The sequence below is a fragment of the Mustela lutreola genome, chromosome 4 (genome assembly GCF_030435805.1).
Source record: "Mustela lutreola isolate mMusLut2 chromosome 4, mMusLut2.pri, whole genome shotgun sequence".
Taxonomy (NCBI): domain Eukaryota; kingdom Metazoa; phylum Chordata; class Mammalia; order Carnivora; family Mustelidae; genus Mustela; species Mustela lutreola.
In genome coordinates, this window is record NC_081293.1 from 31,152,911 (window position 1) to 31,180,297 (window position 27,387).

Sequence of the window (27,387 nt, forward strand, 5' to 3'; positions counted from 1 at the left end):
TCCTTCTGTCCCTTCATCCCCACCCCAAATAGCTAATTTTTCCAGCACTATCTGCTGAGTCATTCTTCTCACCAACGATTTTCTTTATTCTACACTGATTTCTAATGCTTTCTTTATCACATATTAAGTTTTTATGAGACTAAAGCTTGATTTGGGGGTTATCCCTTGTACTGAATTGCTGTTTAATTTTTTATAAATGTAATATAAAATGGGATTAAATTTTATTGTTTCTTGAATATTAGTAAGAGGCATAAAACCTATATAAAGGGAATTTTCCTAGATAGGAAAATTGGTTATTATAAAGAAGAACATTGTTGCAAATATAATTTAAAATGCAGCGCAAGAAGAGAGGTATGTGGCTTATGCTCTGAATTTTATTTGAAAACTGAAACTTTTTCTTCCATGATTATTGATTTTGTCAGATTTTCTGCTTGTTTTGAGATAATTTTGGTAATTCATATTTTTCTATAAAAATTGTATTGAAATTTTAAAAATTCATAGCATGAAGTTTTCACATCAGTATGTTTCTAAAATTCTTCTCCTTATTTGTCACTATCATGTCTTTCTCATTGGTTTACTTATATTTTCTCTATACTTTCCTTGATATATTTATTAGAGCTTTGACTCTTTGGCAAGCTGACTAATAATAGATCAGTAATTTGGGAAAAATGAAGAGTTTTTCTTTTTTAAAGCAAAGGAAGACTGTACAATGGGTCTGTTCCAAGGAGCTTATACCTGTAAAATAACTTAGAATAGGGAATTGGCAAAAGTTGATGCCTAGCACCGGACCATTCAGGGTAGTGTCTAAACAATTCTGGGGGAATTCCAGGGAACTTTGTGCAGTTTTAAGTAACTGATGGGGTGTTTTAAGTCAATGAGGTAATTTTCTTATCCAGGAAGAACCTCAGAAATGGAAAAAAAAAAAAAAAAAACAACGGGATGGTTCAGGCATCTAATAAGAAAATATTAATGCTTGATGTGATATTATATTCAGAAGAAGAATGCTAATTATCACTGATCTTTTTGGTTCTTTCCTAAATAGTCTTCCTCACTGGGTGGTTGTTGCTTGGGTGGCATGTACAGCTCTGTTCGTGGGGATGTGTCCTGGCTGTTGTAGGAGTCACGCATCAAGGAGAGAAGGCAGCAGAGAAGGAGAAAATGGCCACCTCTGTTAACATGGCTGGACAGCAGTGAGGCAGGCAGCTGCTGCACTTAGCCTTTGAGGGGGATAATTAGCACTGATAGAGGAGTCAGTAGGACTGGAAAGGAAAGGAGAGCTATAGCATATTGATGGCTCTGCCTACTGAAAACCAGCATCAGCCCTCCTTGGAACATCCAGGGTTTTTGACCTTGTCTCTTAGCCCTAAATTCTGCTGGGATTCCTATTGCACAAGCAAGGTCAGAGACCTGGCTGCTTCTGCCAGGCCTTGTGGGATAGTGAGTCATGGGGGAAATCCCAGAGATGGGAAGAGCAGCAGGAGTGTGTCTCCCGCCCATCACAGTCTGGGACCATGCAGAGGCAACTGTCAGTACAGATGTCAGGCTCTAGAATGAGACTACTCTCTCAGGCTGTGGGGTTTTTAAGCTGCATAACTGGGAGGCCTGGGTCCTCTCCCCAGCCTGAGCAGGTCCTGGAGGTCCTTGCCTCACAGTTACAGCGGTAAGACATGATGGTGCCTTGCCCCCTCAGCCCAGCTCCCTCACCATAGCCTTCATTGTCATGGGAGCATGGCCTGTCCCCTGGTATGACCTGAGGTCTAATCTGCAAGTCTGGGGGTGCAGCTTTCTGGGGGCCTGAGGCACCACGCCAACATTTTACTAGGACTGAGTGCTGTGGGCTCTGCCAGAGGCCACCTCCTTCTTGGGAGTCCAGCCTGCAGGAATCAGCCAAGAGAACCCCTGCCTCTCACTAGACCTGCCCTTTTAGATCGTGGACTCTCCAAAGGCAGGCTTGATGCCTCATTCATCTTCATGTCCCCTCAGTGCCTGACATGTTGGGCTGGATCTGTAAGTGGTTTAGGAGTGAGGAAGAGGCAGCCCAAGAAAGGAACTGGATGAACCTTCCTTCCCTTAATGATTCTTAACCATTTTGTCCTTCTTGGGAGATCTGATGAAAGCTTTGGACTATCTCCAGAGAAGTATAAACAAGCATTGCACGTGCATGTGCGCACACACACACACACACACACAGAATCTTGCACACAGCCTATCAATTGATGAACCCTGGTTAAGAGCCCCTGCCTCAGAGTTCTGGTAGGTTCCACTTACATCACCTCAGCATCATCTCATTCTGTGCCATGCCCCACACATCTGCCCACCCCCTTCACTTGCTCTGAACCCGTGCACAGTATAGGTGTTGGCTGGGATACCGATCTGGAACCCAGTTACTTTGATCCAAGATTTGTTGAGAATGATTGCTTTTCACAGTTGCTCCAAAGTGGTGCCATGGTCTAGCCATGACCCCAAGGAATAATGGCTTCCTGCACAGCACAGGTTTTACTTGATGTTCAAAAGATGACCTTTAAGTGGACAGCCCATGCTTGACCCCACCTGAAGAGAAGGGGCCTTCTTCCCTCGCAGCCACCAAAGCCAGCAGTGCAGGAAGCCTGGAGGTAAAGCTTCCAGAAACCTACTGGTTGAAACTAGACTTGCCAGCCTTGGGCAACATCCTGTTTCAGACTTTCTGGCCTTCTCCACAGTCTTCCTCTTGCTGTCGCCCTACCCTTGTGCCCTAACGGGTAATTGACTTTTTCCCAGTAGGTTGTCTTTCACGGTTTCCTGAGTCACTCCCTCCAGCTTGTATTTATTTGACATTCAGAGCCATTTCCTATTTGGTAATATTTGGGGCTTTCATGGGGTGGAACATGTCCATCAGTTCTCCTTCCTTGTGTTCCCATTCAGCGATGTCCTTTGTCCCGTAGATTCTGGCTGTGATTCAGTCACTGACACTGAGACTGAGGACGAGAAGGTCCCTTCCTACTCGAAGCATCAGAACCTGCCACAGCAGACTTCACCTGGGAACCTGATGGTGGTGCAGCCGGACCGTATTCGCTGTGGGGTAGGTGCTCCTGGGGCTGGTGGATCCATGGCAGTGCACAGCCTTTTCAGTGGTTGCTTCTGTGGCAGTAAAGGGAGTGTAATCTTAGCCTTCCCTCAGGGATTCTCTTGTAGATTAGCTGCCCTGGGATTCCCAGTACCTGGGCCCTTGAGCACACCTCACTCCTTTAAATAAGAGAAAGGCGAGGGGCGCCTGGGTGGCTCAGTGGGTTAAAGCCTCTGCCTTTGGCTCAGGTCATGATCCCAGGGTCCTGGGATCGAGCCCCGCATCGGGCTCTCTGCTCAGCGAGGAGCCTCTTTCCCCCGTCTCTCTGCCTGCCTCTTTGCCTACTTGTGATCTCTCTGTCAAATAAATAAATAAGATCTTTAAAAAAGAGAGAGAGAGGCGAGCTCAGGAAAGTGTGTGTCATCCCTCTAAGACTTAAGTTCATAGATCAGAAATATAGATGTGTGGCAGCTTACCAGACATTTATGCTAACCCTGGAGGGAGAGGGCTGGATCTGTTCCTGCCAGCCTAGGGCTGGAAGGAAAGGGGGGGGGGGTGCATTTTGAAAGCTTGCTTCTCCATCAGCTGACCACTGTGGATGCTTTGAAATTTGCTGGCTGCAACGTGCCAGTATTGTTTGCCAAAAGGGCTAAGATAAAAGCCAGAGTGTAATGTGACTAACATTTTCAGGATGGGACCTATGTTAACAGGTGACTTGAATGTGATGGCCCAATTGATGCACCACTGTAATGCAAATTCTTCCATAGAACTGGTAGTTTTTTATTATCTTTTGTTTCTTGATGAAAATGTGTGATTTTATTAGTTCAGAGCAGCAGAATGCTTTCCTGTGGCTACAAGCTCATAAACATGCTGGGTTTAGATTGCACAGTAAGAAAGGATCATTGTATGTGGCCTGCCTGGCAAGAGATCATCGAGGGAGCAAGGTGAAATAGAATTCAGGTTGTTCCATGCCTGGGGAAAATCAGCCCTCCAGTAAGGTATTTGTGTCCATTCAAGAAGAGTATAAGAAGCAGACCCCAGGAGGGGTCCTCCAGGCTGACGCCTGCCACATCGTAAGGTCCATGTGTCACCCAGGGGTCTTGGTAAAATTCAGTCTTTGATAGTTCAGTGGGTCCAGGAGGGGCCTTATATTCTGCATTTCAAACCGCTTCCAAGGCTGTGTCAGCCTGCCGGCTTCCCATGGAGCAGTCAGGCTCATGTCCGAATAGTGCTTCTCAGACTATCGGTGAAGACCCCTTTTATTTCGTTCTACAAAATTCCCAATTCTGCCATACACCAGTGCTTTTAAAAGTGCCATAAAAGAGAAATGCTATAAATGAAATAAAAAGAGGTACAAGCTGTCGGATTTTAAATTATTACATTAGGTCCAACAGACATAAGATTACTCCCATCAAACTGCTGTAAAGCTTGATAAATGTTCACTCTTGGTCTTTGCAACTCGTCCCTTTGGGACCCGTGGCGGTCGGGCCCAGAGCTGGACTGCAGACCCCTCCGTGCTAGCGCTGGGGCTTGGGGAGCCAGGATACCCTCTGCCCAGCACCCTGACAGGGCACAGGAGGGGGCGGGGACACTAACTGGCCTCCTGCTCCAGGTGGAAACCACTGTCTACGTCATCGTGAGATGTAAGTTGGATGAGAGGGTGACAACAGAAGCAGAATTTTCTCCTGAGGATTCTCCCTCCGTCCGGGTGGAAGCCAAGCTGGAGAATGAATACACCGTTTCTGTGAAGGCTCCCAGTAAGTAGCCCCGTCTACCTCCAGAAATTAGGCGTCCTGTTCAGGAAGAGGTCCACTCTTGCTTTCTTTTTCTTGCCCTGTCTTTATTCAGCAGCTGAGAAAAGTGACAGCCAGGATTTGGATTTTGTTGTCATGTTCTATTTAAAGGAAAAGGAAGTCGCAGAAACATGCATGTGCGATGGGGGAAAAATGGATATTATAAAATTTTTATCTGTAAGAAGTTAACATATTAAAATTTTTTGAGGGCTACCCGGGTGACTCAGTTGGTTAAGCGTCTGCCTTCAGCTCAGGTCATGATCCCAGGGTTCTGGGATCGAGCCCCACGTCAGCTCCTTGTTCAGCAGAAGAATCTGCTCTGCTTCTCCCTTTACCTCTGTCCCTTAACTTTACTTGTGCACTGTCTCTCACTCACTCTCTCTTTCAAATAAATAAAATCTTAAAAAATTTTTTTTGAAATTAGAGAAAAATAGAAAAAAGTCATCACACTACTACCCTGTCTTTTGGCCTTTGTTCACAATTTTAAAAACAGAGTTGTTTTCAATATTTATTCTCTCAGCATCCTTTTGCCCCTTGCTGTTTTTTTTTTCCCCTAAAGATTTTATTTATTTATTTAACAGAGAGAGAGAGTTCACAAGTAGACAGAAAGGCAGGCAGAGGGTGAAGGGTAAGCAGGCTCCCCACTGAGCAGAGATTCCTATTGTGGGGCTCGATCCCAGGACCCTGAGACCAAGACCTGAGACCAAGACCTGAGACCAAGACCTGAGACCATGACCTGAGCCGAAGGCAAAGGCCCAACCCACTGAGCCACCCAGGCGCCCCTTGCCCCTTGATGTTACATGGACCTTGTAACTTTCCATTTTATAATATATTTTTTCTATCATAAAACTTATGTGAGCTCAATACTGAAAAGTTAAAGAATGCAGGGGCACCTGGGTGGCTCAGTGGGTTAAAGCCTCTTCTGTCAGCTTGGGTCATGATCTCAGGGTCCAGGGATGGAGCCCCGCATTGCGCTCTCTGCTTCCTCCTCTCTCTCTGACTGCCACTCTGCCTACTTGTGATCTCTGTCTGTCGAGTAAATTTAAAAAAAAAAAAAAAATTGAAAAAAAAAAGAATAAAAGAGAAAATAACGGAAAGTAAATAAATGTAGCCAAGGTAAAGGAAAATAAATAGAAAATTGCCTTTATGCCCCAAAGGAAATCAGTGATTTCTGTAAATTTTCTGCGTCTATATACATAGCTTCGTATAGTCTCATAGGCCACTTTTGTTACCTGGAAGATACCTATGAGTATTTGCTCACATTAGTAAGTATTCTTTTACAACATAATTCTTCATGGTTCCAAACTAATCCATTGTATAGATGTATCATAATTTATAAAACCAGTTCCTTGTGTTGAACTTGTATCTTATAATTCATCTTGTTTAAAGCTGCATCATACTCCCTTGAAAAGAAAGTATCATCTTTTAATTTTTCGTTTCCTCATTGTTATGTATTTGTGTCATTTCTGATTTCTTATTGTCTTCTTTTGTTTTAAATTCTGATATATCAAATATCTTTATGCTTGCATGGATTGAGGAGTATTTCCTCAAGATGGAACCCTTGAAATGTGGTGCATTTTGAAGGATCCTGGAAAACAGGGCTTCCTTGCTTTAGGAAATAGTACTCCTATCTATCAAGTTTGCTGTGTCATGGCCAACCCTAGGCATTATCATTTTTAAATATCTTTGCTAATTGGATATCTTTTGAAAGAGTAGCCCATTATTTTAATTTGCATTTCTTTGATTACTAACGAAGCTATTTTTCCATGTTCTCTACTTGTTGCATTTCCTCTTTTGTGAATCGAATCTTTGTGGTTGGTGTATTTTTAATTTTTCTTTCCCCCTCAAAACCCCTTCCTGTGGTGGAGGAGAGCTAAAGAGCACAGAGTCATGACAGCCACAGAGCCAGTGAATCAATTCTCCCAGTCCAGGGCTATGAAAGCACTGAATTCCTCCGGCCAGGATCTTTTCCCACCTTGCGGCCACCGCTGACCTTTGTAGAAAGTGTTTTATTTATTTATTTTTTTAAAAAGATTTTATTTATTTATTTATTTGACAGACAGAGATCTCAAGTATGTGAAGAGGCAGACAGAGAGAGAGAGAGAGAGGAGGAAGCAGGCTTCCCGCTGAGCAGAGAGCCTGATGCGGGGCTCGATCCCAGGACGGGGCTCCATCCCAGGACCCTGGGACCGTGACCTGAGCCAAAGGCAGAGGCTTTATAACCCACTGAGCCACCCAGGTGCCCCTGTAGAAAGTGTTTTAAACTCAACTCTTCTTGTTTGTCTTGGTCCTGGGCCTACTGTAGCTACCAAAACAGATGAAAATCTTCCAAAAATGAAATTGCCAAACCAACGGGGACATTTCCTCTGACTCTGGGCCTCTCAGATGCCAGTCTCCTCACTTCCTACTTCTACCCTTCCCCTTACTTCTCTATCCCGCACCTACCTCCCAAATCTTTCTTCCAGCCCCCAGTTAATTTCTTTACCATTAAGGTGAATCCACGGATAGTTTCCCCTGGCCCTTGTTCTTCCTAGGCACCTTCGTGGTTTTTTTGTTTTCTTGTTTTTGTTTTTTTTTTCTTCTCTTCAGGCCTCTCCTCTGGAAATGTTTCCTTGAAGATCTATTCCGGGGATTTAGTGGTGTGTGAAACTGTGATCAGTTATTATACTGACATGGAAGAGATTGGGAATTTATTGTCCAATGCAGCAAATCCAGTGGAGTTTATGTGTCAGGTAAGGATGTGGAAAGGAAACCTGCATTTTCTGGACATGTAGTTTCTGCTCGTGGTTCTTTGGCTTCGAATCTGCTGGATGGAAGATGGCTGGATTTAAAATCTGACCTTCCTCACTTTTGTGTTCAGGCCTTTAAAATTGTGCCCTACAACACGGAGACCCTTGATAAACTGCTCACTGAGTCTCTGAAGAACAACATCCCTGCGAGTGGACTGCACCTCTTTGGAATTAACCAACTGGAAGAAGAAGATATGATGACAAGTAAGTCAGAAATTCAGACCAGCTGCGGGGTGATTCTAGTTTGTGAGTTTCAACATCCAATCCCCCGGTGCTTGGACCCTTTTGGTTCCCTCTCCACAGCTCATTCTTTGAGAATGGTTCCTTCACTGACAAGCTAGAGTGATTTCTAAATTGTAGATCTGAATACTTCAGCCCCTTGCTAAAAACCCTTTGTGGTTCCCATTTGCCTTCTCGATAAAGCCCAAACTCCTTAGCATGTTTGCAAGCCTTCCCAAGAGGTTCCCACTGCATTTCTGCCCTCATCCCTACGCTGTCCCTGGGCTCTGCTCTACAGAAAGTCTGCACTTCTTTCATCTCATGAGACTTCTGCCCTGCCTCTTGCTGCCTGAACTCTGTGGGAATTCAGTTTCCTCCTGTCCTCCTTGGTTGCTCTGCACCTGGCTAACATCTCGTCATTTCCGAACAGCGGCCTAGGTAGCACTTCCTCAGGAAGACCTCTCGGATCCTTCGGTGGGTTCTGTCTACATGCTGTGGGCTCCCCTAGCATGTCGGGTGTCCTCTGTGTTAGTTCTCAGCTGTGTCTGTCTTCTCTGCAGGCTGTCAGCTCCGTGAGGGCTGAGGCAGTGCCTGGGTGGCTAATTGTAGGCTGGAAACAAACATTTGTTCAGTGAGGGAGGAGCAGTCTCCTGTGCGCATGTGACAGGCTGGATAACGGCTCCTGTGGGGGATGGTGCCTGGTGGGCTGACAGGAAGACTGGTAGGGCGCTCTTTCTTCACGTGTGTGATGGAGACTGGTTGCCCCCTGCCCCATGTCCCATCCTTCCCTAGCCAAGAGAGCCGTAAGAATGGGGTTATATTACCCTCAGGTCCTTCTCCTGGGGTCATTCTTGTGTTGTCTCTCCCCATTTTTCTACTGTGGAATGTTCTTGCATTACTTCCTGCAGTGTTGATATTCTCTGTTCTTACACTTGAGGCTCAGGAAGCGTATTTATAGCCTGTCAATGTGGGGTCCTGGGGACATGTTCAGACTTTCGTCCCAAGGATCATTTCCTGATGAATAGGAAGCTGGGTTTGTTTTACTAAGAAAAATCTGCATGTGCGTGTGTGTGTGTGCATAGTAGTATATATAAGTCTGTTTGTCTATCACTGTTGGGTTTAGAAATCAACTTTTAGGGCGCCTGGGTGGCTCAATGGGTTAAAGCCTCTACATTTGGTTCGGGTCATGATCTCGGGGTCCTGGGATCGAGTCCGGTGTTGGGCTTTCTGCTTGGCGGGGAGCCTGCTTCCTCCTCTCTCTCTGCCTGCCTCTCTGCCTACTTGTGATCTTTCTCTGTGTGTCAAATAAATAAATAAAATCTTAAAAAAAAAAAAAAGAAATCAACTTTTATGAAAACAAAAGAAGGACTTGTCCCAAACTCCACAATGCAAACACGTCTATTTTCTTGGTAGAGTTTAGCTTGCTAAATCCAGATATTAGTAGGTGGAGGAGGTCACGAGGATCCAGTGACCTGAAGGAGTACTTTGTTTCTCCTGAATCAAAAGGTTCACGGATATCCTGCGGTTCAGGTGTGTTAATACCAACACTCAAAACCTGTCCTAAACAAAGAACTCACTGAATACCACCATCTTATTAATCCTCCTAGCCCTTTTGAAATAGTTTGGAAATATCTTCTAGTTCAAAACTAAGGGCCACGGAAAGGCTAATTAACATACCTAGGATGACTCGGCATACTTTATGAAATTTGGAATAAGAGCTAAGAAGATGGACTTAATTTTTTTAAATCAACACAAAGCAATTGTGTAAAAATGCTGTGACATTTGCAGAGAAGGTCAAGACATCATTCCTGTTGTACTTTGTGGCTGCTACTTAAGCTTTTAGAAAATCAGCACATTTTGAATTAGTATTATTTTTCAGGATTCTTTGATCTTTTTAGAGAAAAAGGTGGATTATTAATTATTAGATTTTCTAGTTAATTAACATATCATTTCTTCCATCATCCGAGGGCAGAATCTTCAGCTGTTCCTCAAAAGAAACTGTCAGATGTTAGGTCAATCAACCCAGAAGTAATGATTGAGTGCCTGCTGGATGCCATGGTAGGCTTGCCAGCTTTGTCTCCATGAACAAGGGTGCCCATGCCTTCATTCTTATTTGTCCATTGTCTTCCTGAACAATTTTCAGATCAGAGGGATGAAGAGTTGCCCACCTTGTTGCATTTTGCTGCGAAGTATGGGCTCAAGAACCTCACTGCCTTGTTGCTCACCTGCCCGGGAGCCCTACAGGCATACAGTGTGGCCAACAAGCATGGCCACTATCCCAACACCATTGCTGAGAAACATGGCTTCAGGGACCTGCGGCAGTTCATCGATGAGTATGTGGTAAGGTCAAGGTGGGAGAGGTCCCAGGAATGAAAATGCACTCTGTGGTCCTAGGGCCTACCTGTTCAGTAGAGATACGTGCCTCTTCTCTGGCAGGGCCAGTTTGTGTGGGCTTAAGAGATGCTCCCTGGAGTCCCATGGACCTGGGTCCACATTCCTGCACCAACATTTGTTGGCCATGTGACTTTGGACATATCACGTACCCTCTCTCTTTTAGTTTCCTGAAGTGCAGAAGGAAGGTAATGCTAGTTCTGCTCATAGGGTGGTTTTCAGGATAAAAGGAAATAATGGATGTAAAGCATTGAGGTCCACCCAGAGAGATTTGCAGAGACATTTAAAGACTGAATATGCTGCAGATTGATGCTGATCCCTCTTGCCCAGCCCCACCCCATTCCCCAAGGCACTTTGGTGGGCTGCTCCCAGCTGCCTTGCCGCCATCATGTGCAGGTGAACTGTTGGGATTGGTTCTTAGCAGAGACCACAACAAAGCTCTGCACTTGAGGCTTCCCGTCAGGCCAATTGGGAGGTCCCCTGTTATGCTAATGGCCTGTCTCTCTTTCTGAGCCTCTGCTGATCCTAAGAGAGATATGCCCTGTTTCTTGGCTCACCTGGTTTTGGACCTCCAGATCCTCCTTAATCATCGACTTCTGGGAACATCTTCGAGTTCTCATCCACTGTCTAGTCTTTGCTCCATGCCCCAGTATTACTTCTCTTGTCTTAGAGACCCCCATCCTTCCTGACTCTTCCCTTTTCTGGTTTTCCTTCATAGTGGGGACTCTCAGTCTCTTGCGTGGGGCAGAGACCTCAAAGGAACCATAAAGACAATCTAATCTTGCTCTGTATCTCCATAAAGGAGTGAGCCTACACCTCCCCCAGAAACTTAATTTCATGCTGTTATTTCACAGTCTGCAAGGCAGTGACTCACTAAGGCATGGAGGGGGGGCTCTCCACAGTTTGGGGGTTGCATAAGTGTGTTGAACAAGTAGAATAGCCTGCGTGTCGTTTTGGGCACCTTTGACATAAATGACGCTAAAAAGTATTCACCGTCCAGGAGTATTTATTCTGCTTTACTTTGAAGTCACAAACGTGTAAAATGCAGCGCATCATTTCCACGCCAGTAGTTTTTATTGGGGACATACTGTGTTCACAGTCATGACTCCTAGTTATTGAATCTATTTGATTGGCAAATGCCATGTTTTACTTAATGCTCACTGCAGCCCTTGGAAGTTGACAGTATTGTTGTCTGTCTTTAACAAACAAGAAGATGGGGCTTAGGAAGGCAGAATAATTGTGCCCGGGTTGCACTCTAGCAAGGGTGGAGATGGGACAGGAACCTAGTTTGATGCCCGTTCTGGGGCTTGTTCTTTTGTTCTACGTAACAGGGAAGTGGAACGATGCCTTTTTGGTTTGCACCAAAATTAATTGGGTTCCCGTTTCTCATACCTTCTTTGCTCTCTAGCCGTAATCACCTTCAGCCAATGCATCTTCAGCATTGCTACCAAAAGGTCCCTGCATGTTTTTATGACCTCTAAGGACTGTCCCGTTTCCTCTTTCCACCACATTGAAACCAAATGCCAGACCTTGAGTCTCCCAACATCTCACAGCCGTCACCTGGGCCAGTCGTTCAGTCGCATCAAGAAACCAGCAGGTTCTGTCAACAGCAGATGAGCTCCCTCGAGGTGGTGTGATGAAAATGAGGATTTTTGTGGGTATTGCTGAAATAAGGTTGTGAAACACCAAAATTTCTTACCAGGAAAAGTTGTGCAGAGTTTCAGAGAAGCCGGCTTTCTGCCTTTGCCACCACAGGGAGGCAGAAGGATGGGCAGTCTGTCTGACTGCAGGGCCTTTCAGCTAAGGCTGTCTCTCCTCTGGACACACTGTGTATGAAACCAAGGCAAGCACTTGGCAGCAGCCTGCTGGAAGGAACAGGGACTAGGGAGTGAGCTTCTGAGGGCCATCTGACTACATATCAGGGCAAGAACAACTTAGCGGCCACCATTTCATTCGGATGTCTGTGTTGTTACAAGGGTTACCACCTTGGAGATCATTGATTTCCTTTGGAGGAACCAGGGTGTAGTAGAGAGGTCAGAAGGCAGGACTGCATGCCCTTAAGTAAGGTGCTAGTTTTTTCTGAGCTGTGGTTTTCTCATGGGTGAACTAGTGAATATTGCAACTTTCTCAGGCAGCTGTGGAAAGAATGACATGAGGTAATGTATAGGCAAACACCTGGCATCGCACCTGACTCTTAGTAGGTGGTCTTGAGGAAGCCCTTAATTTGTACCCTCAGCTCCTCAGACGTTTACTGCCCATCTCTTGTGTGCATGACTCTGTGTTTAGCATTGGGAGAAGACACAAAGATTAAAACAAAGCACACAAGACAAACAGACTTGGAGTCTGGCCTCCAGGAGCTTGCGGGCTGGTGGGACAGCTGAACGCTGACCCGTGTGAACCTTTCCTCTTTGCCTGTCCCAAGTGCACGAAGGCTTCCCTCTTCCCAGAAGGCCAGAGTGTCTCCAGGTGCCTGTGAGTCCCGTCTTCTCTTTCAGGAAACTGTGGACATGCTGAAGAGTCACATCAAAGAGGAACTGATGCAAGGGGAGGAGGCTGATGCCGTGTACGAGTCCATGGCCCATCTCTCCACAGACCTGCTCATGAAATGCTCCCTCAACCCCGGCTGTGACGAGGAGCTCTACGAGTCCATGGCTGCCTTTGTGCCTGCTGCCACCGAAGACCTCTGTAAGTAGCACAGCCCAGCCTCCATCCTTCTGCTGAGCCATGGCTTTCTTCCTTCTCATGGACGGCAGGGGGGAAGTCCCTGCTTACCCCCGCTCCACCCCAAACAGACGAAGATCCTGTTTTGCACAAAGTCATGGCTGTCATCATGGGCTGTGACAAGCACACTCCTTCTCCAAACTTCCTTTGCTGGGCCTGATGAGTGATGGGAGAGTGCAGGCAAGGGCTGGAGATCAGAGTCGATGGAGGCATTGACTTGGGATCTGAGGGGCGAAGTCTGTGGCTCTTAGCCCTGTCAGTCCCAATGGGCCCTTTTCTGTGGTGAACATTGCATGATGTTCTCTTTGGTACCCTGATGTGCCATTCATAAATAATCTAACCTACCTATGCATGAAAATTTAGAAATCAAATATGTGCCCTGATTGAAATATAAGTTAAAGGAGAGGGAGGGTTCAGATTGCCTGTGCATGAGGACATCATGAAAGGGTCAGCTGCAGGCACCCACACCCAGAATCACTGCCAACGTTACGGCATCAAATGCTGAGCGACCGACGTGAGTCTCTTGTATCCGCGACTCATGTACCTCCGGCAACATTGGCACCCGCGCCTGGGTTTTCTTATGTAGTAAGTGATTCTTCACACTCTCCATTTTCATAGTAATTGAATTCCTGGAAAATTCCATGCATTCTAAAACCATGCAGAAATACAAGTTGTAGTTATATGTGAAGTAGTTTAGTTTCTAGGCACAGAAATTTATAAGCAGATTTTTTTTATTACCTAGCTCTAATAGATTCATATATACTAAACTTATTTCTAAAATGTCACATCTTTTTTTTTTAATAATTCTTTTATAAACTTATAATATATTATTAGCCCCAGGGGTATAGGTCTGTGAATCGCCAGGTTTACACACTTGACAGCACTTACCATAGCACAAACCCTCCCCAATGTCCATAACCCAACCACCCTCTCCCTAGACCCCTCCCCCCGGCAACCCTCAGTTTGTTTTGTGAGATTAAGTGTTTCTTATAGTTTTGTCTCCCTCCCTATCCCATCTTGTTTCATTTTTTCTTTTCCTACCCCTTAGACACCCCATATTGCCTCTCAACTTCCTCATGTCAGGGAGATCATATGATAGTTGTCTTTCTCCGATTGACTTATTTTGCTAAGCATAATACCCTCTAGTTCCATCCACATTATAGCGAATGGCAAGATTTCATTTCTTTTGATGGCTGCATAGTATTCCATGGTATATATATACCACGTCTTTATCCATTCATCTGTTGATGGACATCTAGGTTCTTTCCATAGTTTGGCTATTGTGGACGTTGCTGCTACAAACATTTGGGTGCACGTGCCCCTTTGGATCACTACATTTGTATCTTTAGGGTAAATACCCAGTAGTGCAGTTGCTGGGTCGTAGGGTAGCTCTATTTTCAACTTTTTGAGGAACCTCCATGCTGTTTTCCAGAGTGGTCGCACCAGCTTGCATTCCCACCAACAGTGTGGGAGGGTACCCCTTTCTCCGCATCTTCACTAGCATCTGTCATTTCCTGACTTGTTAATTTTAGCCATTCTGACTAGTGTGAGGTGGTATCTCATTGTGGTTTTGATTTGCTAAAATGTCACATCTGTAGGACAGGATTTTTCTTGTAAATTGTTTTAACAAATTTTGCCCATTTGGGGGGTTAACTTGTTTTTCCAATTGTAAAAGTAATACATTCTTATAAAAGCTTAAAAGAAGAATGTTATAACAGTTATTAAAAGTCTTTATGACTCCACCCAAAACCAACTTCTGTAGCACTCCTAACGGTTTGTTGGGGATATTTGTCCATATTTTTCTTTGTACCTACTGATATTAAATTAAGAAATACATATGCGTATGTACATTTGTACAGATCTGTACAAATGCATGTATATATGTTAATGTATATCATAAGCAGTTTTTTAAAAAAAAAGATTTTATTTATTTATTTATTTGATAGACAGAGATCACAAGTAGGCAGAGAGGCAGGCAGAAAGAGAGAGAGGAGGAAGCAGGCTCTCCGCGGAGCAGACAGCCCGATGCAGGGCTCGATCCCAGGACCCTGGGATCATGACCTGAGCCGAAGGCAGAGGCTTTAACCCACTGAGCCACCCAGGCGCCCCTAGGCAGTTTTTTTTAACCTATATGTATGGCTAGGGAAATCCTTAGAAGTCACGAGGGGCACAAAACACTTCATAGTCTAGTACAGTGCCTTCCATGGGCAGAGTGTCTGCGTCTCTTCTGCTTCTGCTAAATGCCGGTATGTAGTCTCCCCTTAGCTAAGGTCTCACCTTCCCATGGACAGCTGGCCCACAAGCCGAGGATCCTCCCTCTGACCCATCTTCGGAAGGTCAGTGCTAGCTTAATGGTATGTCACAATGCCTACGTCATTTATCTCATATGTCAGTGTTTTATCATCTTCTGTCATCATAAGAAGGGTAAATACAATAAAATATTTTGAGACAGAGAGAAACTAGGTTCATATAAACTTTTTTTCCATAAACCTTTTGTTGCAGCATATTGTTAGAGTTGTTCTATTTTATTCTTAGTTATTATTCATCTCCTAATGTGCCTAGTTATAAATTAGGAACTTCATCATAAGTATGTGCGTATAGGAAAAAATACAGCGTATGTAGGGCTTGGTAGTATCTGTGGTTTCAGGCATCTGCTGGGGGGGCTTAGCATGTAGCCCCCTCGAAGGATAAGGGGAACTTCTGAGCTATCCCTCCCTCCATCTTGGTGACAACCTAAAACCCCTCTTAGATTTTCCAAGCCTCCCCTAGAGGGCAGTGCCGCTGCCCTTCAGAACCACTGGTCTAAATAATGTTGGACTTCAGTGCACAGTGTTGGAGCAGGAGGACCTGCCATGGGCCCTCAAAGAACCTTCTTTATATGTCACTACCATTTGCTATGAAACGCTAAGCACTCTGAAACACGGCCTAAAACTTAGGCTTCCTTCCCTCTGGGCTATTCAACAGATTCAAGAAAGGCGAGACAAATACCCATCAGTGTATCAGCTTTATTGACAGGGCTTTCTGGGACAGTCTGGATCGAGTATTGCCAGCTTTCAGCTGAGAAGAAGATGGAGGGGCTCTGGGTGCACGGGAAGGGGGGTGGGCTTGTGTTTCCCACCCATGAATGGAAGAGCAGGTGCCAAGAAGCTGCCTTGGAGTGGAGGGGTGTGGCCAGAGGCAGACCCCGACACCAGCAGGGCCCTTGACGTGGCAGCCCCAGCACCTGGAAGCTGTGGTCCAGTCATTGTGAGGTGCTTGCTAGTTCAACTGGCTGCCTCTTGAAGAGTGGGGAGAATGCGGGAAAGCTCGGTAGAGGCTCCCTTCCTGCACCTGATGGGGAGGACTGGACATGATGGTAGAAGCTCTTCCTGGATGAGCCACCACCTGCCCGGGGCGGGGGGGCGGGGCGGTGAGGAGAGAGGGCATCATCCCCCCATCCACATCCTCTATCTCACTGAATCCTTTAAGCCACATAAGAATGCTTTGATGAGGGGCGCCTGGGTGGCTCAGTTGGTTGGACGACTGCCTTCGGCTCAGGTCATGATCCTGGAGTCCCGGGATCGAGTCCCGCATCGGGCTCCCAGCTCCATTGGGAGTCTGCTTCTCCCTCTGACCTTCTCCTCGCTCATGCTCTCTCTCACTGTCTCTCTCTCAAATAAATAAATAAAATCTTAAAAAAAAAAAAAAAGAATGCTTTGATGAACCTGCCCTTTATAAATGAGAAAACTGCAGCACAAAGAGGTTGAACAACAGTCCCAGGGTCTCTCAGTGGCTAAGTGACAGAGCTCACCTTTGAGCTCAGATCTCTGTCTCTAGGGCCATATTCTTTATTCTTGGTCAGAAGTCTCCATCAAATGCCATAAGTGTTAGTCCTGGTTTCTTCTGAAGAAGTCATCTAGCCACTATAGCCCCGGCCGTGAGGTTAGCTCACCAAGTGGCCTGTGGTGATCTCAGCACTTGACTTCTATCTGTCTCTCCAACAAGCATTTCTGGAGCATCTCCTGTGTTTTAGCTGCTTGCCACTTCCAGGTGTTGGGGTGATGAGAAGGGCCAATATACTTTCCAATCTAGACCAGAGACCCATTCACAAAAGAACATTTGAAGGACAGTCAGTACCTACTTGGGAGGCCCAAGATTGTGTATCAACATTTCTGCCTTGTGTCCTTACTGTGGGGCAGTTGAAAGGTTAAAGAATGCCCCCACTTCACTACCTGTTTTGTGTTGACACAGAGGCTTAACACTTGTTTTCCCCCTGGACACTCCAGCCCCGTGAAAGCTGCGGGTTTTGCTAAAGGCAGCCACAGCAAGGGCAGTGACCTCTCCAGCTCTCCCCAGGGCAGCAGGGGACTAGGGAGAGAGCCTGGTTTGTGGCTGTTGGTGACATGTAAAGTTACAGGGGGTTGGGGGGTTCTACTTGCCCTGGAGCTAGAAGGAGACCACCAATAGGCAGGCTACAGAATTTGGTTGCTTTGTGGCTGGGGAAAAGAAGATCACTGAATTTTTCATTTGCCAGATCGTATAAACTCTGAATTTTCTGATGCTAGACCTGATTCGGTTTATGTTTCTCTCTCTGTGGTTTAATCTTGGTAAGGACCACTTACCTATTGGCCCAGGAGGAGCAGCAACTTGGACCTAGGGAGGAACTGTTCCTTTTATTACCCGTGACCCTCCAGGAGAGAAGGCAGTCTAGTTCATTAAAATGCGGGACAAACTGATTAATCTCAGACACATATTTGCAACACCACTGGGCACAGTAATAGCTTGCAACATCTGCCAGGCCTTTCCAGTAAGCAGACTGCTTTCATCTCATCTGTTATTTTGTCCAAGCATCCTCGGACTTGGTGGATAGAATTAGCTCTATTTCACAGGGAAGAAAACTAAGGCTCCAAAATGCAGTAGCTTGTGCCAGTCCCACTGAGGGAAAACTGGGTCAAGAATCTGGGTCTGCACATTCCCGGGGACAAGTCTGTCTGCTGCCCCGGAGGAACAGAGGACTCTCCTGGCCTACCCTCCTAAGATCTGCATTTTCCAGCCCCGGGAGAGACACTTAGACAGGAGCTCTTTCTAAATGTCCTAAGAGCCATGTTGATCAATGTCCCACCTTCGCTACCATTGAACCCTAGAGGCTGAAAGTAAATGTAGTAAGGAGTGTAGGCTATGTTCATTCCTGCATTTGTTCCCAGGACGAGCATTACGGAGGGCAGGTTTCAGGCGAGCTCTTTACTGCTTCTTTGGAGGTCACCCAGTGGTGTCAGGATAAATCTGCCTCTTTTCTGCCTTGAGTTTTGGAAAAGGGGTAGGAATGAGGTCCCCACAAGCACTAAGTAGGAAGGTTGGGAGGGAAAGGCCCTTGTTGAATGAAGCGGGGTGTGGGCATGCTGTTGGCTTCTGACACTGAGATTTTATGGTTCCGCTCCAGGCTCTCCTTCCTTTGAACTTGCGGGGGCATATACACACGCGTGCACAAGCATGCACACCCACACACTCACACCCTTGACGCTCGCTGTCTTTAGTTTAGCTATGCTGCCACCAGGTGGTAGCTCCCGGTCTTTGTTACCAGACCTTCAACTTCTCTCCCGGTTCTCTGGAGAATTTTTTGTTCAAGACAGATTTAAACCATCAGCTTCCTAACTTTACTATATAAGAAATAAATCTCCTTGTTAGAGGTAAGTGTATTCAGATGCTAAATAGAAATGAAGGCTGACCCCAACCCAGTGGGGCCCAGGGAGGCTGAAGGCACTGGCTGAGTTCTGATGCTTCTCTTCCTCCCGGTGTGCGAGAACTGTGTCGGGGTTGTAGGCCCTTGGTGAAGGCACGCGGGACTGACTGTGTTAAAAGCTAATAAGATAAAATCTCCACCACCAGCAGTGACCCTGCTCCCCTCCGGACCTGGAGAGCCATGGGTCACACTCTCCTGGGGGCACGGCAAGCAGATGGCTTCGCACTCTGGTTCTGGACCTGCTTCTCTGGTTACCGCCTTCCACCTCAGTTAGGAAGCCCGCATCATCCACAGTGATGTGCGAGAGCTCTGGAAAATAGAAAGTCCTCTTGGGTTTTGTGGGGTGGAGTGGTTTTGCTGACCTTCCAGTGCAAAGACTTTCCTGAAAGATGTGGCGAGACACCTAGTAGACGGCCTGAGTGCAGGACGTGTCGGGTGGGAGCCGCCCCTCCCGGCTGCCCTCTCCTACCCTGTCTCCTCTCATCTCCGCGTGCTGTTCCCGCTGCCTGGATTGCAGCCCGGACACCTCCCTGTCCATATTCATGTGTTTGTTCCTCCCTAATTTGTCCCTTTTCACGGTCATTCCTTCAGCAGTATTTCTCAAACCTCTCGTGTGTTTTAGCCACTGTGCGGGGTGATGGGGAGTCAGTAAACAAGCCGGCATGATCCCTGCCTCCCAGAGCTGTCCTTCTAGCAGAGAGCTGGGCATGAAACAAAAACACCACGATGCTAAATCTAGAACTGCAAACCCCCCACGGTGGCCCGAGGGGGCAGCTACGGATGTGGAGAGTGAGGGGAGGAGGGTGTGTGACTTAGCAAGTCGTGGAGCGCCCCCCCGCACCCCTGCATGCCCACCGCGAACTCTGCTCGTGGGTGGATTCCTGCCCAGCAGAGGGTCTGTGGACTGACACAGAGTGCTGTACGGAGGCACTCGACTGCATAAGATATCCTCCCGACTTCTTGTTTCTCTTAGCCTGTTCGTCCCCAGCTCCTCCTGCGTCGTGACCCATGCCTCCTTAGCCCGTCATTTCAGATTGCTCTTTCCCTTCCCTCTGTGTCTGTCTCCCTCTCTGTCCCTCTCTCCCCGGTGTGTGTGACCGCCACTCCCTCTCCCTATCTCTCTCCCTCCCATCACTTCTCCGTCAGGGTATGGGGAAGTTGGACGGCCTTGCCGATGTCGCCCATGAAAGCACGTTATCCCCCCCTGGCTGGTAGAACCAGCCAGGTTTGTCGAATGCTTTCCCAGCCTACTTCTTGCCCTAAGGCTCTTTTTTGGCTATAAAAATACTGGGTGAAAAGATAATTCTCTTGGCCTGCCTTCACGCTTTGAGAGCCTTTCCAGGAGAATGGCCTCTCGGCATCTGACATTTTACTATAGTAGATACTGATTGGGTTTTATATTAAATTAACAACACAAAATCTGGATGAGTTTCCACTGCAGCTAAATGATCTAGATTTATGTCCCCTGAGGAGTATCCTATGGGCTTCCTTGAAAATTCATTATTGCTCTCAACTCATTCCTTAATTAAACACCTGCCTAAGCTTTCTCTCATCTGTTCAAGCTCTTTTCTTCCCAGGCATGGGCTCTTCCTGACTGCCATCACTCCTTTCTGATTGTGCCAAATGAGGTACAGCGTAATAATGCTGCTGGCTCTTCCCCGGGGACTTTGGCCCCTTCATCTCCTTGTTATATGTGTATCTTTTTCCTTCTGTCTCTGCTGAAGTGAAAGAACTTTGTCCTTTCTCCTTAGACCAGCATGTTTCTGGGCTTTTTAGTTTATTTTTAACGGACAGGTGGTGATGGTTAAGTGCTTGGAATCGGAAATACAAACCTTGAGCATCCAGAAATGGAGGATTCCTTTACAAAATGTTTTTTGTCTGGAACCACACTTGCAGGTCTTCACCTGAGGAATTTAGGGTATATCTCAGTCAATCTTGTGGCCCTCACTATATGCCTGATTTGTATGTGCACAAGGGGTTGTCACCTTTAGAGTTGGAGAGAGTCTCAGTACTCACGAACTTCCAACAACTGGACACTTTCTTTATTATTACAAAGGTAGGGTCTATTATTACTAGGACTTACTCCCTAATACAGATATGGCAAATAGTGCCTGAAAAATAATTTCATGTGCCAGTGTCTGTTTGTTGGTATCAAGTGCCTGAGGGGCTGGGCTGAGGATCCTGAGACCAGAAAGAATGCCATGACTGCTGAGTGTTTGCCTTGAGTGTATGGAATCGGAGGCCAATGTATGTATTTGCTGTTCTTGGTCTAACTCAAGGACACTTATGTTCAATCCAGTATCAAAAGAATCATTTTACTTAAAATATAAGCAGAACGAAAGTCATTTTTAGGTAACTTCATTTGAGGCAGTGTGCAATGCCTACGTCTGGCCAGGGCTGCTGAGTCCCCATGTGGCCATGATGGACTTGCTTGAGGTGGCCCTAATCCCTGGGTTGTATTGCCCTTGGCAGCCTCATATGGGGAGGAAATTTGGGGCAGGAAACTTATGCTGATCCTTGGTTCCCTCTGTGGTAGGCAGAGTGAGAGCCCCTGAATCTATGAATGGGCTAGAAGACCTGGCGGAGGAGGAGGAAAGTTGCAGCTGGGATTAAGGTTGCTACTCAGCTGGCCTTGACATAAAGGGAATGTCCTGAATGATGGGGGGTGGGCTCACAGTAGTCACAGGGGTCCTTAGAAGTGAAAGAAGGAAGCAGCAAACAGACCACAGATGGTGCCACGAGAACAACTCAGTCCAGATAAGTGTGCTGCCTGGCACTGCTGGCCTCAAGAGTAGAGGAAGAGAGCCTCGAGCTGAGGAGTAGAGAAAGGCAGCCTCTGGATGCTGGAAGGGGCAAGGAGGCAGGTCCTCCCCTAGAGCTCCTGGAAAAGATGGCAGTCTTCTCAAAACGTTGGTTTCAGCCCAGTGAGACCCATTTCAGATTTTCAAACTACAGAACTATAAGGTAATAAATTTATGCTCTTCTCAGCCACTGTGTTTGTGGTGAATTTTTTATAGCAACAACAGAAAACTAGTACACTAGCTGCCTCAATATAATAATGGCATCCATTAATATTTAGTGCCTCGCACTGTTGCTAAATATTTCATAAGCTTTGTCTCCCTCAGCCCCTACATTTTTCCTATGTGGTGGGTAGCAGCATTCTTTATCCCCACTTTACAGACATATACAGCTGTGTGATCTCAAGTATCTTGCCCAAGAACACAGAGCTAGTAAGAGTCAGAGCCGGGCCTTGAGCCTGGTTCTCTTGGATACCAGCGTCCATGCAGGTAACCACCACCTCTGACTGTGATGCCGACCTGCCTTGGTCACTCAGTCAATAGTGTCCTCACCTCTGTTGCTTGTCTGGCTTCAGTTGCTGCTCTCCTCTGACTTATGATGGTCTCCTGAGTGTGGATGATTCCCTTGGCTCCAGCCCTTGTCAGGGTCTTGACTGGGGATACCCAGGCTTTCTCCTGTGTCTTAAAACCACCCTCCTGCACCCTGCACCCGTCCTATTCTTCTGGCCATGCCTCTGGTTTAGCCTCTGGCTTTAAGATCAGCCTCTACTACCATCCTGGCAGCATAGGATGGAACCAGAAGGCACTGAAGAGCTACTAGAATTTCCATGTTCATTGCTGAGCCCACAAATAAAGAACATGATGGGCCTCAGGAAAGCACAGGATAAATGGGCACGGGACCTCCAGCTCAGGTCTGGACTGCATGGGCAGAGCCTTGGCAAAGGAGGAGAGAGGCCTGCAGCTCTGTCCGTCTCGGACTTGATGTTCCAGAGCCAGGGTCCAGAAAATGCCCGGCAAGCCTTGTGTGTGAGTCAGATTTCCACACATAAATCTATTACAAAACATTGGCATTTGTTATCTTAAGATTTCCCCTATGCTCTAAGTATATTCAAATAGAAAAATGTTTTATGGGTGTAATAGATGTAATTCTTCTCTAGGAAATGTAATACATATGATATTTGAGAATATGTGTGGAAATTCAGATATTACTGAATTTAAGCATTTATTACTCTGATGGAGATTTGACTTCAAACAAAGTTACTGTGAAGAATAAATATAGGGGCACCTGGGAGGCACAGTTGGTTAAGCATCCACCTCTTGGTTTTGGCTCAGGTTGTGATCTCAGGGTTGTGAGACTGAGTCCTGCATCAGGCTCTGCACTCAGTGGGGAGTCTGCTTAAGACTCTTTTTCCTACTCCCTCTGCCCCTCCCCTGCAACATAAAGCAATAAATCTTTTTTAAAAAGAAAAAAGAAGAAGCATAAATTGAGCATAAACTGTTCTCTGCTTAGGACATTAGCCTGGGAATGGAATTTAATAATAAAGACAACAGTAATAATAGTAGTAGTAATAACTGCTTGCCTTACTTAGCACTTTTCTCTAGGCTAGGCACTGTGCTAAGCATTTGGCCGCCTTCTCACGTAATACTCATGGCAAATCTATGAGATACGTACTACTCTTATCACCGTTTTACAGACAGGAAGAGAGAAGCTGAGAGGATTTAAAGAACTTGACCCAAGAAAATCATGGGCAAAGTGTTAATGTAACAGCTATCATTTCCCCTTCTGTTCGAGAATTTGACCTTCGCTTGACTTTCCAGCTCTGTTACCCTGGAAACGTGATAAGAGCCAAATGTCAACTATGTTTCTAGGCAACATTGCTTATGATAAAAGTGACCCCTAATTGGTTGGTAAATTGCATCTGGAACTGGGAGGAGCTATGTGTGCACTATGAGGACCCGGAAGGGATGGCATACTTTGGGCTTCCCTGAGAGCAGTGACTCTGGCCTGCTCGTGGAGACCCTGGAAGGCTGCCTGGGGAGTGGCCATGAGTAATGTCACTCCTGTGGGCTGGGAGGCTTTTCACTAGGGTGGCCCCTCCACCTGCCTGACCCGGATCTCCTCTCCTTGCCCACGAACTCCTGGACTGGCAACTGCCCTCGAGGAGGAATGCTGCCTGGTGCCGACCTGCTGGCCTGCGTCCTGCGTCCTCCTGAGCAGATTGGTGCCACCATGGCCCCTGGTCATCTTGGGAGACTGAACCAACAGATGGATCTAAGAAGTCTGCTTGGTGTCAGACTGGTGGGTGTCTTAGTCCTTTGTCCAGGAGTGGAAGAATCAAAATTGGAGCCTTGCATTTTGACCCTAGTGTCCAAGCCTCTCCTCACCCTTCCAGCATGGCTCAGGGAGAAGAAATGACTCTAGTAAGGTCACAGGACTTATATTTAGCAGGTCTAGTTAAGGTGTGATTACAAAGGAAAAAGATCTGTCACGGGTGGCCCATTTAGCTCCACCTGGGTCACAGTACCCAATGTGCATGGCTCACAGGTGTCTCTGGAAGGTGACATAGTCCATAGGTGAACAGGAAAGGGTCAATGTAGGTCATCCCTGGGGGCCGTGCTTCTTTAGTTTTCCCATTGCATTTCCTCCTCTGCTTTTCAAATCTCCTCCCCTCCTCTTCTTTCTCCCCTCCCCTTTTTTTTAAAGAAGCCCTTTTTATTTTTAACTATTTTTAGACTTAGAAATTGCAGAAATGCCAGTGTTCCTGTATCCCTTTCATCCAGGTTTTCCAGATACTAGCTCTTGTATAACCGCAATGTAACTACTAAAACCAGATCAGTGTTGGTGCAGTACCACCAACAGACCTCTAGGCCTTGTTCACGTCATACTAGTTTTCCCTGCCCTGTAGGAGGGATGCTAGACGCTGATGGGATCTCAGATGCTGAGACTACAGAACATCTCCCAACGCATGTGTTTATTTCTCCTTAGTCTCCTCCAATGTGTAAGTGTCCCTCAGTCATTCTTTGTCTTGAATGCTAATCATTTATTTTGTAGACTGCCCCTCGGTTTGGGTTGGTTACCTGTTTTCTGTGAGTACACTGAGGTTGTAAATTTTTGGAAGAATACCATAGAAATGGTGTTGTGTCCTCCTCAGTGCATTGTATCAAGGGATCTTGATGTTGATATGTTTTATTAATAGTACTCATTGTTTTTTCCTTTTTAATGCTTTCATCCACAAAACCCCCAGCATATTAGGATGGGGGTCATCATACTGGGGGCAGAAGCCTGTACCCTTGTGACATTAGCACACCAGGTCCAGCCAGGCCTGGTCATGCTGCAGCCAGTTTCTTCCACATTTTATTTTTCTAAGACTCTTTGTAGCTTCTTTAATTGTGCATCGACCTCTTGGATGTAGAAATCAGTTCTCAAATTGAACTTTGTTAGTAAAAATAGCTAGGCTGTTGGGTGACTGTGTTACCATTGTCAAGGGGAATGGTTGGTTGTGAAGCTTACACTCTGGTGTTGCCAGCCTGGGGGTTTGGTTATTGGTGATTGAAATTGTCCTGGTCCTCGACTGTGGGGTTTAAGAAACGAAACAGAGGATCATAGGGGAAGGAAGGGAAAAATAAAATAAGATAAAAACAAAGAAGGAGACAAAGTATAAGAGACTCTTAACTATGGGGAAAAAAACCTGAAGGTTGCTGGAGGGGAGGGTAACTGGGTGACAGACATTAAGGAGGGCACGTGATGTAATGAGCACTGGGTGTTGTATGCAACTGATGAATCACTGACCTCTACCTCTGAGATTAATAATACATGTTAATTAGTTGAATTTAGAGAAAAAAGAAAGAAAAGAAATTGTCCTGGTGCTGCTTTACCCAGGTTTTTGGAGATGCTGGAGTCTGAGGGGGCTGTGATTTCCTAGAGGGTGCAGCACCAGGCCTGCGGAATTTCTCCCTCCCCTCATCTCTAGGGTGTCTGATCCAAGCAAATCTTTACTTTGGGATGGATTCCTCTGTGTTTTCTTGCTGTGTGAATGAGGAGTTTCAAAAGTAGGCTGGGTCAGGGTCAGGTGGCTAGGAGGGTGCGGTTTGGGGTAGGGGTGTTTAGAGGCAGAGTAACACAGTGTCTTTGGCATACACCTTTCGTCCCACCTTTCTAATTCCATGGGGGAAATAAAACCACAGTTCAGTGAGTTGAACAGCAAATTTCAAATAAGTAAAATTATCTGGACTCGAATTTTTTTTTAAGATTATTTATTTATTTATCTGACAGAGAGATAGAGAGCACACAAGTAGGCAGGGTGGCGGATAAAGGAGAGGGAGAAGCAGGCTCTCCGCTGAGCAGGGAGCCCAATGCGGGGCTCAGTCCCAAGACCCTGAGATCATGACCTGAGCCGAAGGCAGGCACTTAACTGAATGAGCCACCCAGGCCCCCCTTATGAATTTTTTTTTTTTTTAAGATTTTTACTTATTGGGGCACCTGGGTGGCTCAGTGGGTTAAAGCCTCTGCCTTCGGCTCAGGTTATGATCTCAGCCTCCTGGGATGAGCCCCCCACCCCCATAGGGCTCTCTGCTCATCAGGGAGCCTTGCTTTTGCCTCTCTCTCTGCCTGCCTCTCTGCCTACTTGTGATCTCTATCTGTCAAATAAATTAAAAAAATCTTTAAAAAAAAAAGATTTTTACTTATTTATTTGACAGAGAGAGAGCATGTGCAGAGGATGAGGAACAAGGGGAGAGGGAGAAGCAGGCTCCCCCGCTGAGCAGGGATCCTGATGTGGAGCTCAATCCAGGGATCCTGGGGTCCATGAGCTGAGTCGAAGGCAGATACTTAACTGACTGAGCCACCTGGGCGCCTTTGGCCTTGTATTTTTTTAAAAAGTGAATTATGTGTCAGTTCTTATCACAAACTTAAGTTTTAAAATTAAAACACCTCCAGGTATGTTTCAGAATCAGTTCCATCACCCTGATGTCTCTGTGGCTTACGTTATAGAACTCAGTGGTGACAGGAGAGTTTCCTTACTTGGAACTGCAGAGCTTTGGACTAGAGAGTGTCAAGGTCCATTACAGCCCATGTGATGTCTCCGCCGTGTCAGGAAACAATAAACCAAAAAGGTAGAAAAAAGTAATTGGTTTTTCTTCTTCTTTTTTTGCATAACATTTAAGGTAACATAAACATGACCCAAGTACTTTATTTCTTTATCCTATTTTTTTCAGTAGATTAAAAAACTCAACTCTAAAAGGGTGAATGGTGAAAAATCCTTCTCCAGTCCTTGTCCCTAATCTTTTGAGTTCTGGGAAACCGCTGATCTTAATTTTTTCCATCTACTTCTAGAGCTGCTTTTTGCATATATAAGCAAATACAAAAATAGAATCTTATTCTCCCTTTCTTGGAGGCAATAGTTACTATATTGATTTTCTAAAATGTTTTATTTGTTAAAGATTCTGATCTATCAAGAGTATTTCTTCCTTTCTTTCTTTTTGTCTCAGAGTTTTAAAAAATTACATATCATAACCTGCCCCGAACCCCCTCTGGAGTCTAATTTTCTTCCTTCCCTCTCCAGAGGTAACCATTACCATGAATTCAATGTTTATCCTTCCCAGCATGTATTGTTTTATAGGCCTTAAAACTTTATATAAACCATATCATACTGAAAACACCAGTCTGCAGATTTTTCATTCAATTTTATGTTTTTTTATGGTCATATAATTTATATTTTGATTATCACAGAAGTATGAAACTAAGAGCTGTGATATGTAATAATGTAATGTCTGGTCCCTAGAAAGTTTAAAATCTGTCATTTTTCATAATTAAAAAAATCAGTTAATCTGATAATTGACAGGTGAGCCACAATTTATTTTTTTAATAACCTGAAATTATTTTTGCTTCTAAAATCTAATTGTATATATTTGATTT

The 27,387-nt window shown here is 45.7% G+C and overlaps 1 protein-coding gene across 3 annotated transcripts in view; it reads left to right on the forward strand.

Annotated features, from left to right (window-relative positions):
- PIK3AP1 (phosphoinositide-3-kinase adaptor protein 1) overlaps positions 1-27,387 on the forward strand; it is a 113,079-nt gene that overhangs the window by 52,426 nt on the left and 33,266 nt on the right. For all 3 annotated transcript variants that reach the window (XM_059169312.1, XM_059169313.1, XM_059169314.1), the window contains 6 exons: positions 2,922-3,058; positions 4,656-4,800; positions 7,426-7,568; positions 7,697-7,829; positions 9,988-10,184; positions 12,731-12,920. In XM_059169312.1, the coding sequence (XP_059025295.1) occupies positions 2,922-3,058; positions 4,656-4,800; positions 7,426-7,568; positions 7,697-7,829; positions 9,988-10,184; positions 12,731-12,920 (945 nt within the window). The remainder of the gene's footprint in view (positions 1-2,921; positions 3,059-4,655; positions 4,801-7,425; positions 7,569-7,696; positions 7,830-9,987; positions 10,185-12,730; positions 12,921-27,387) is intronic.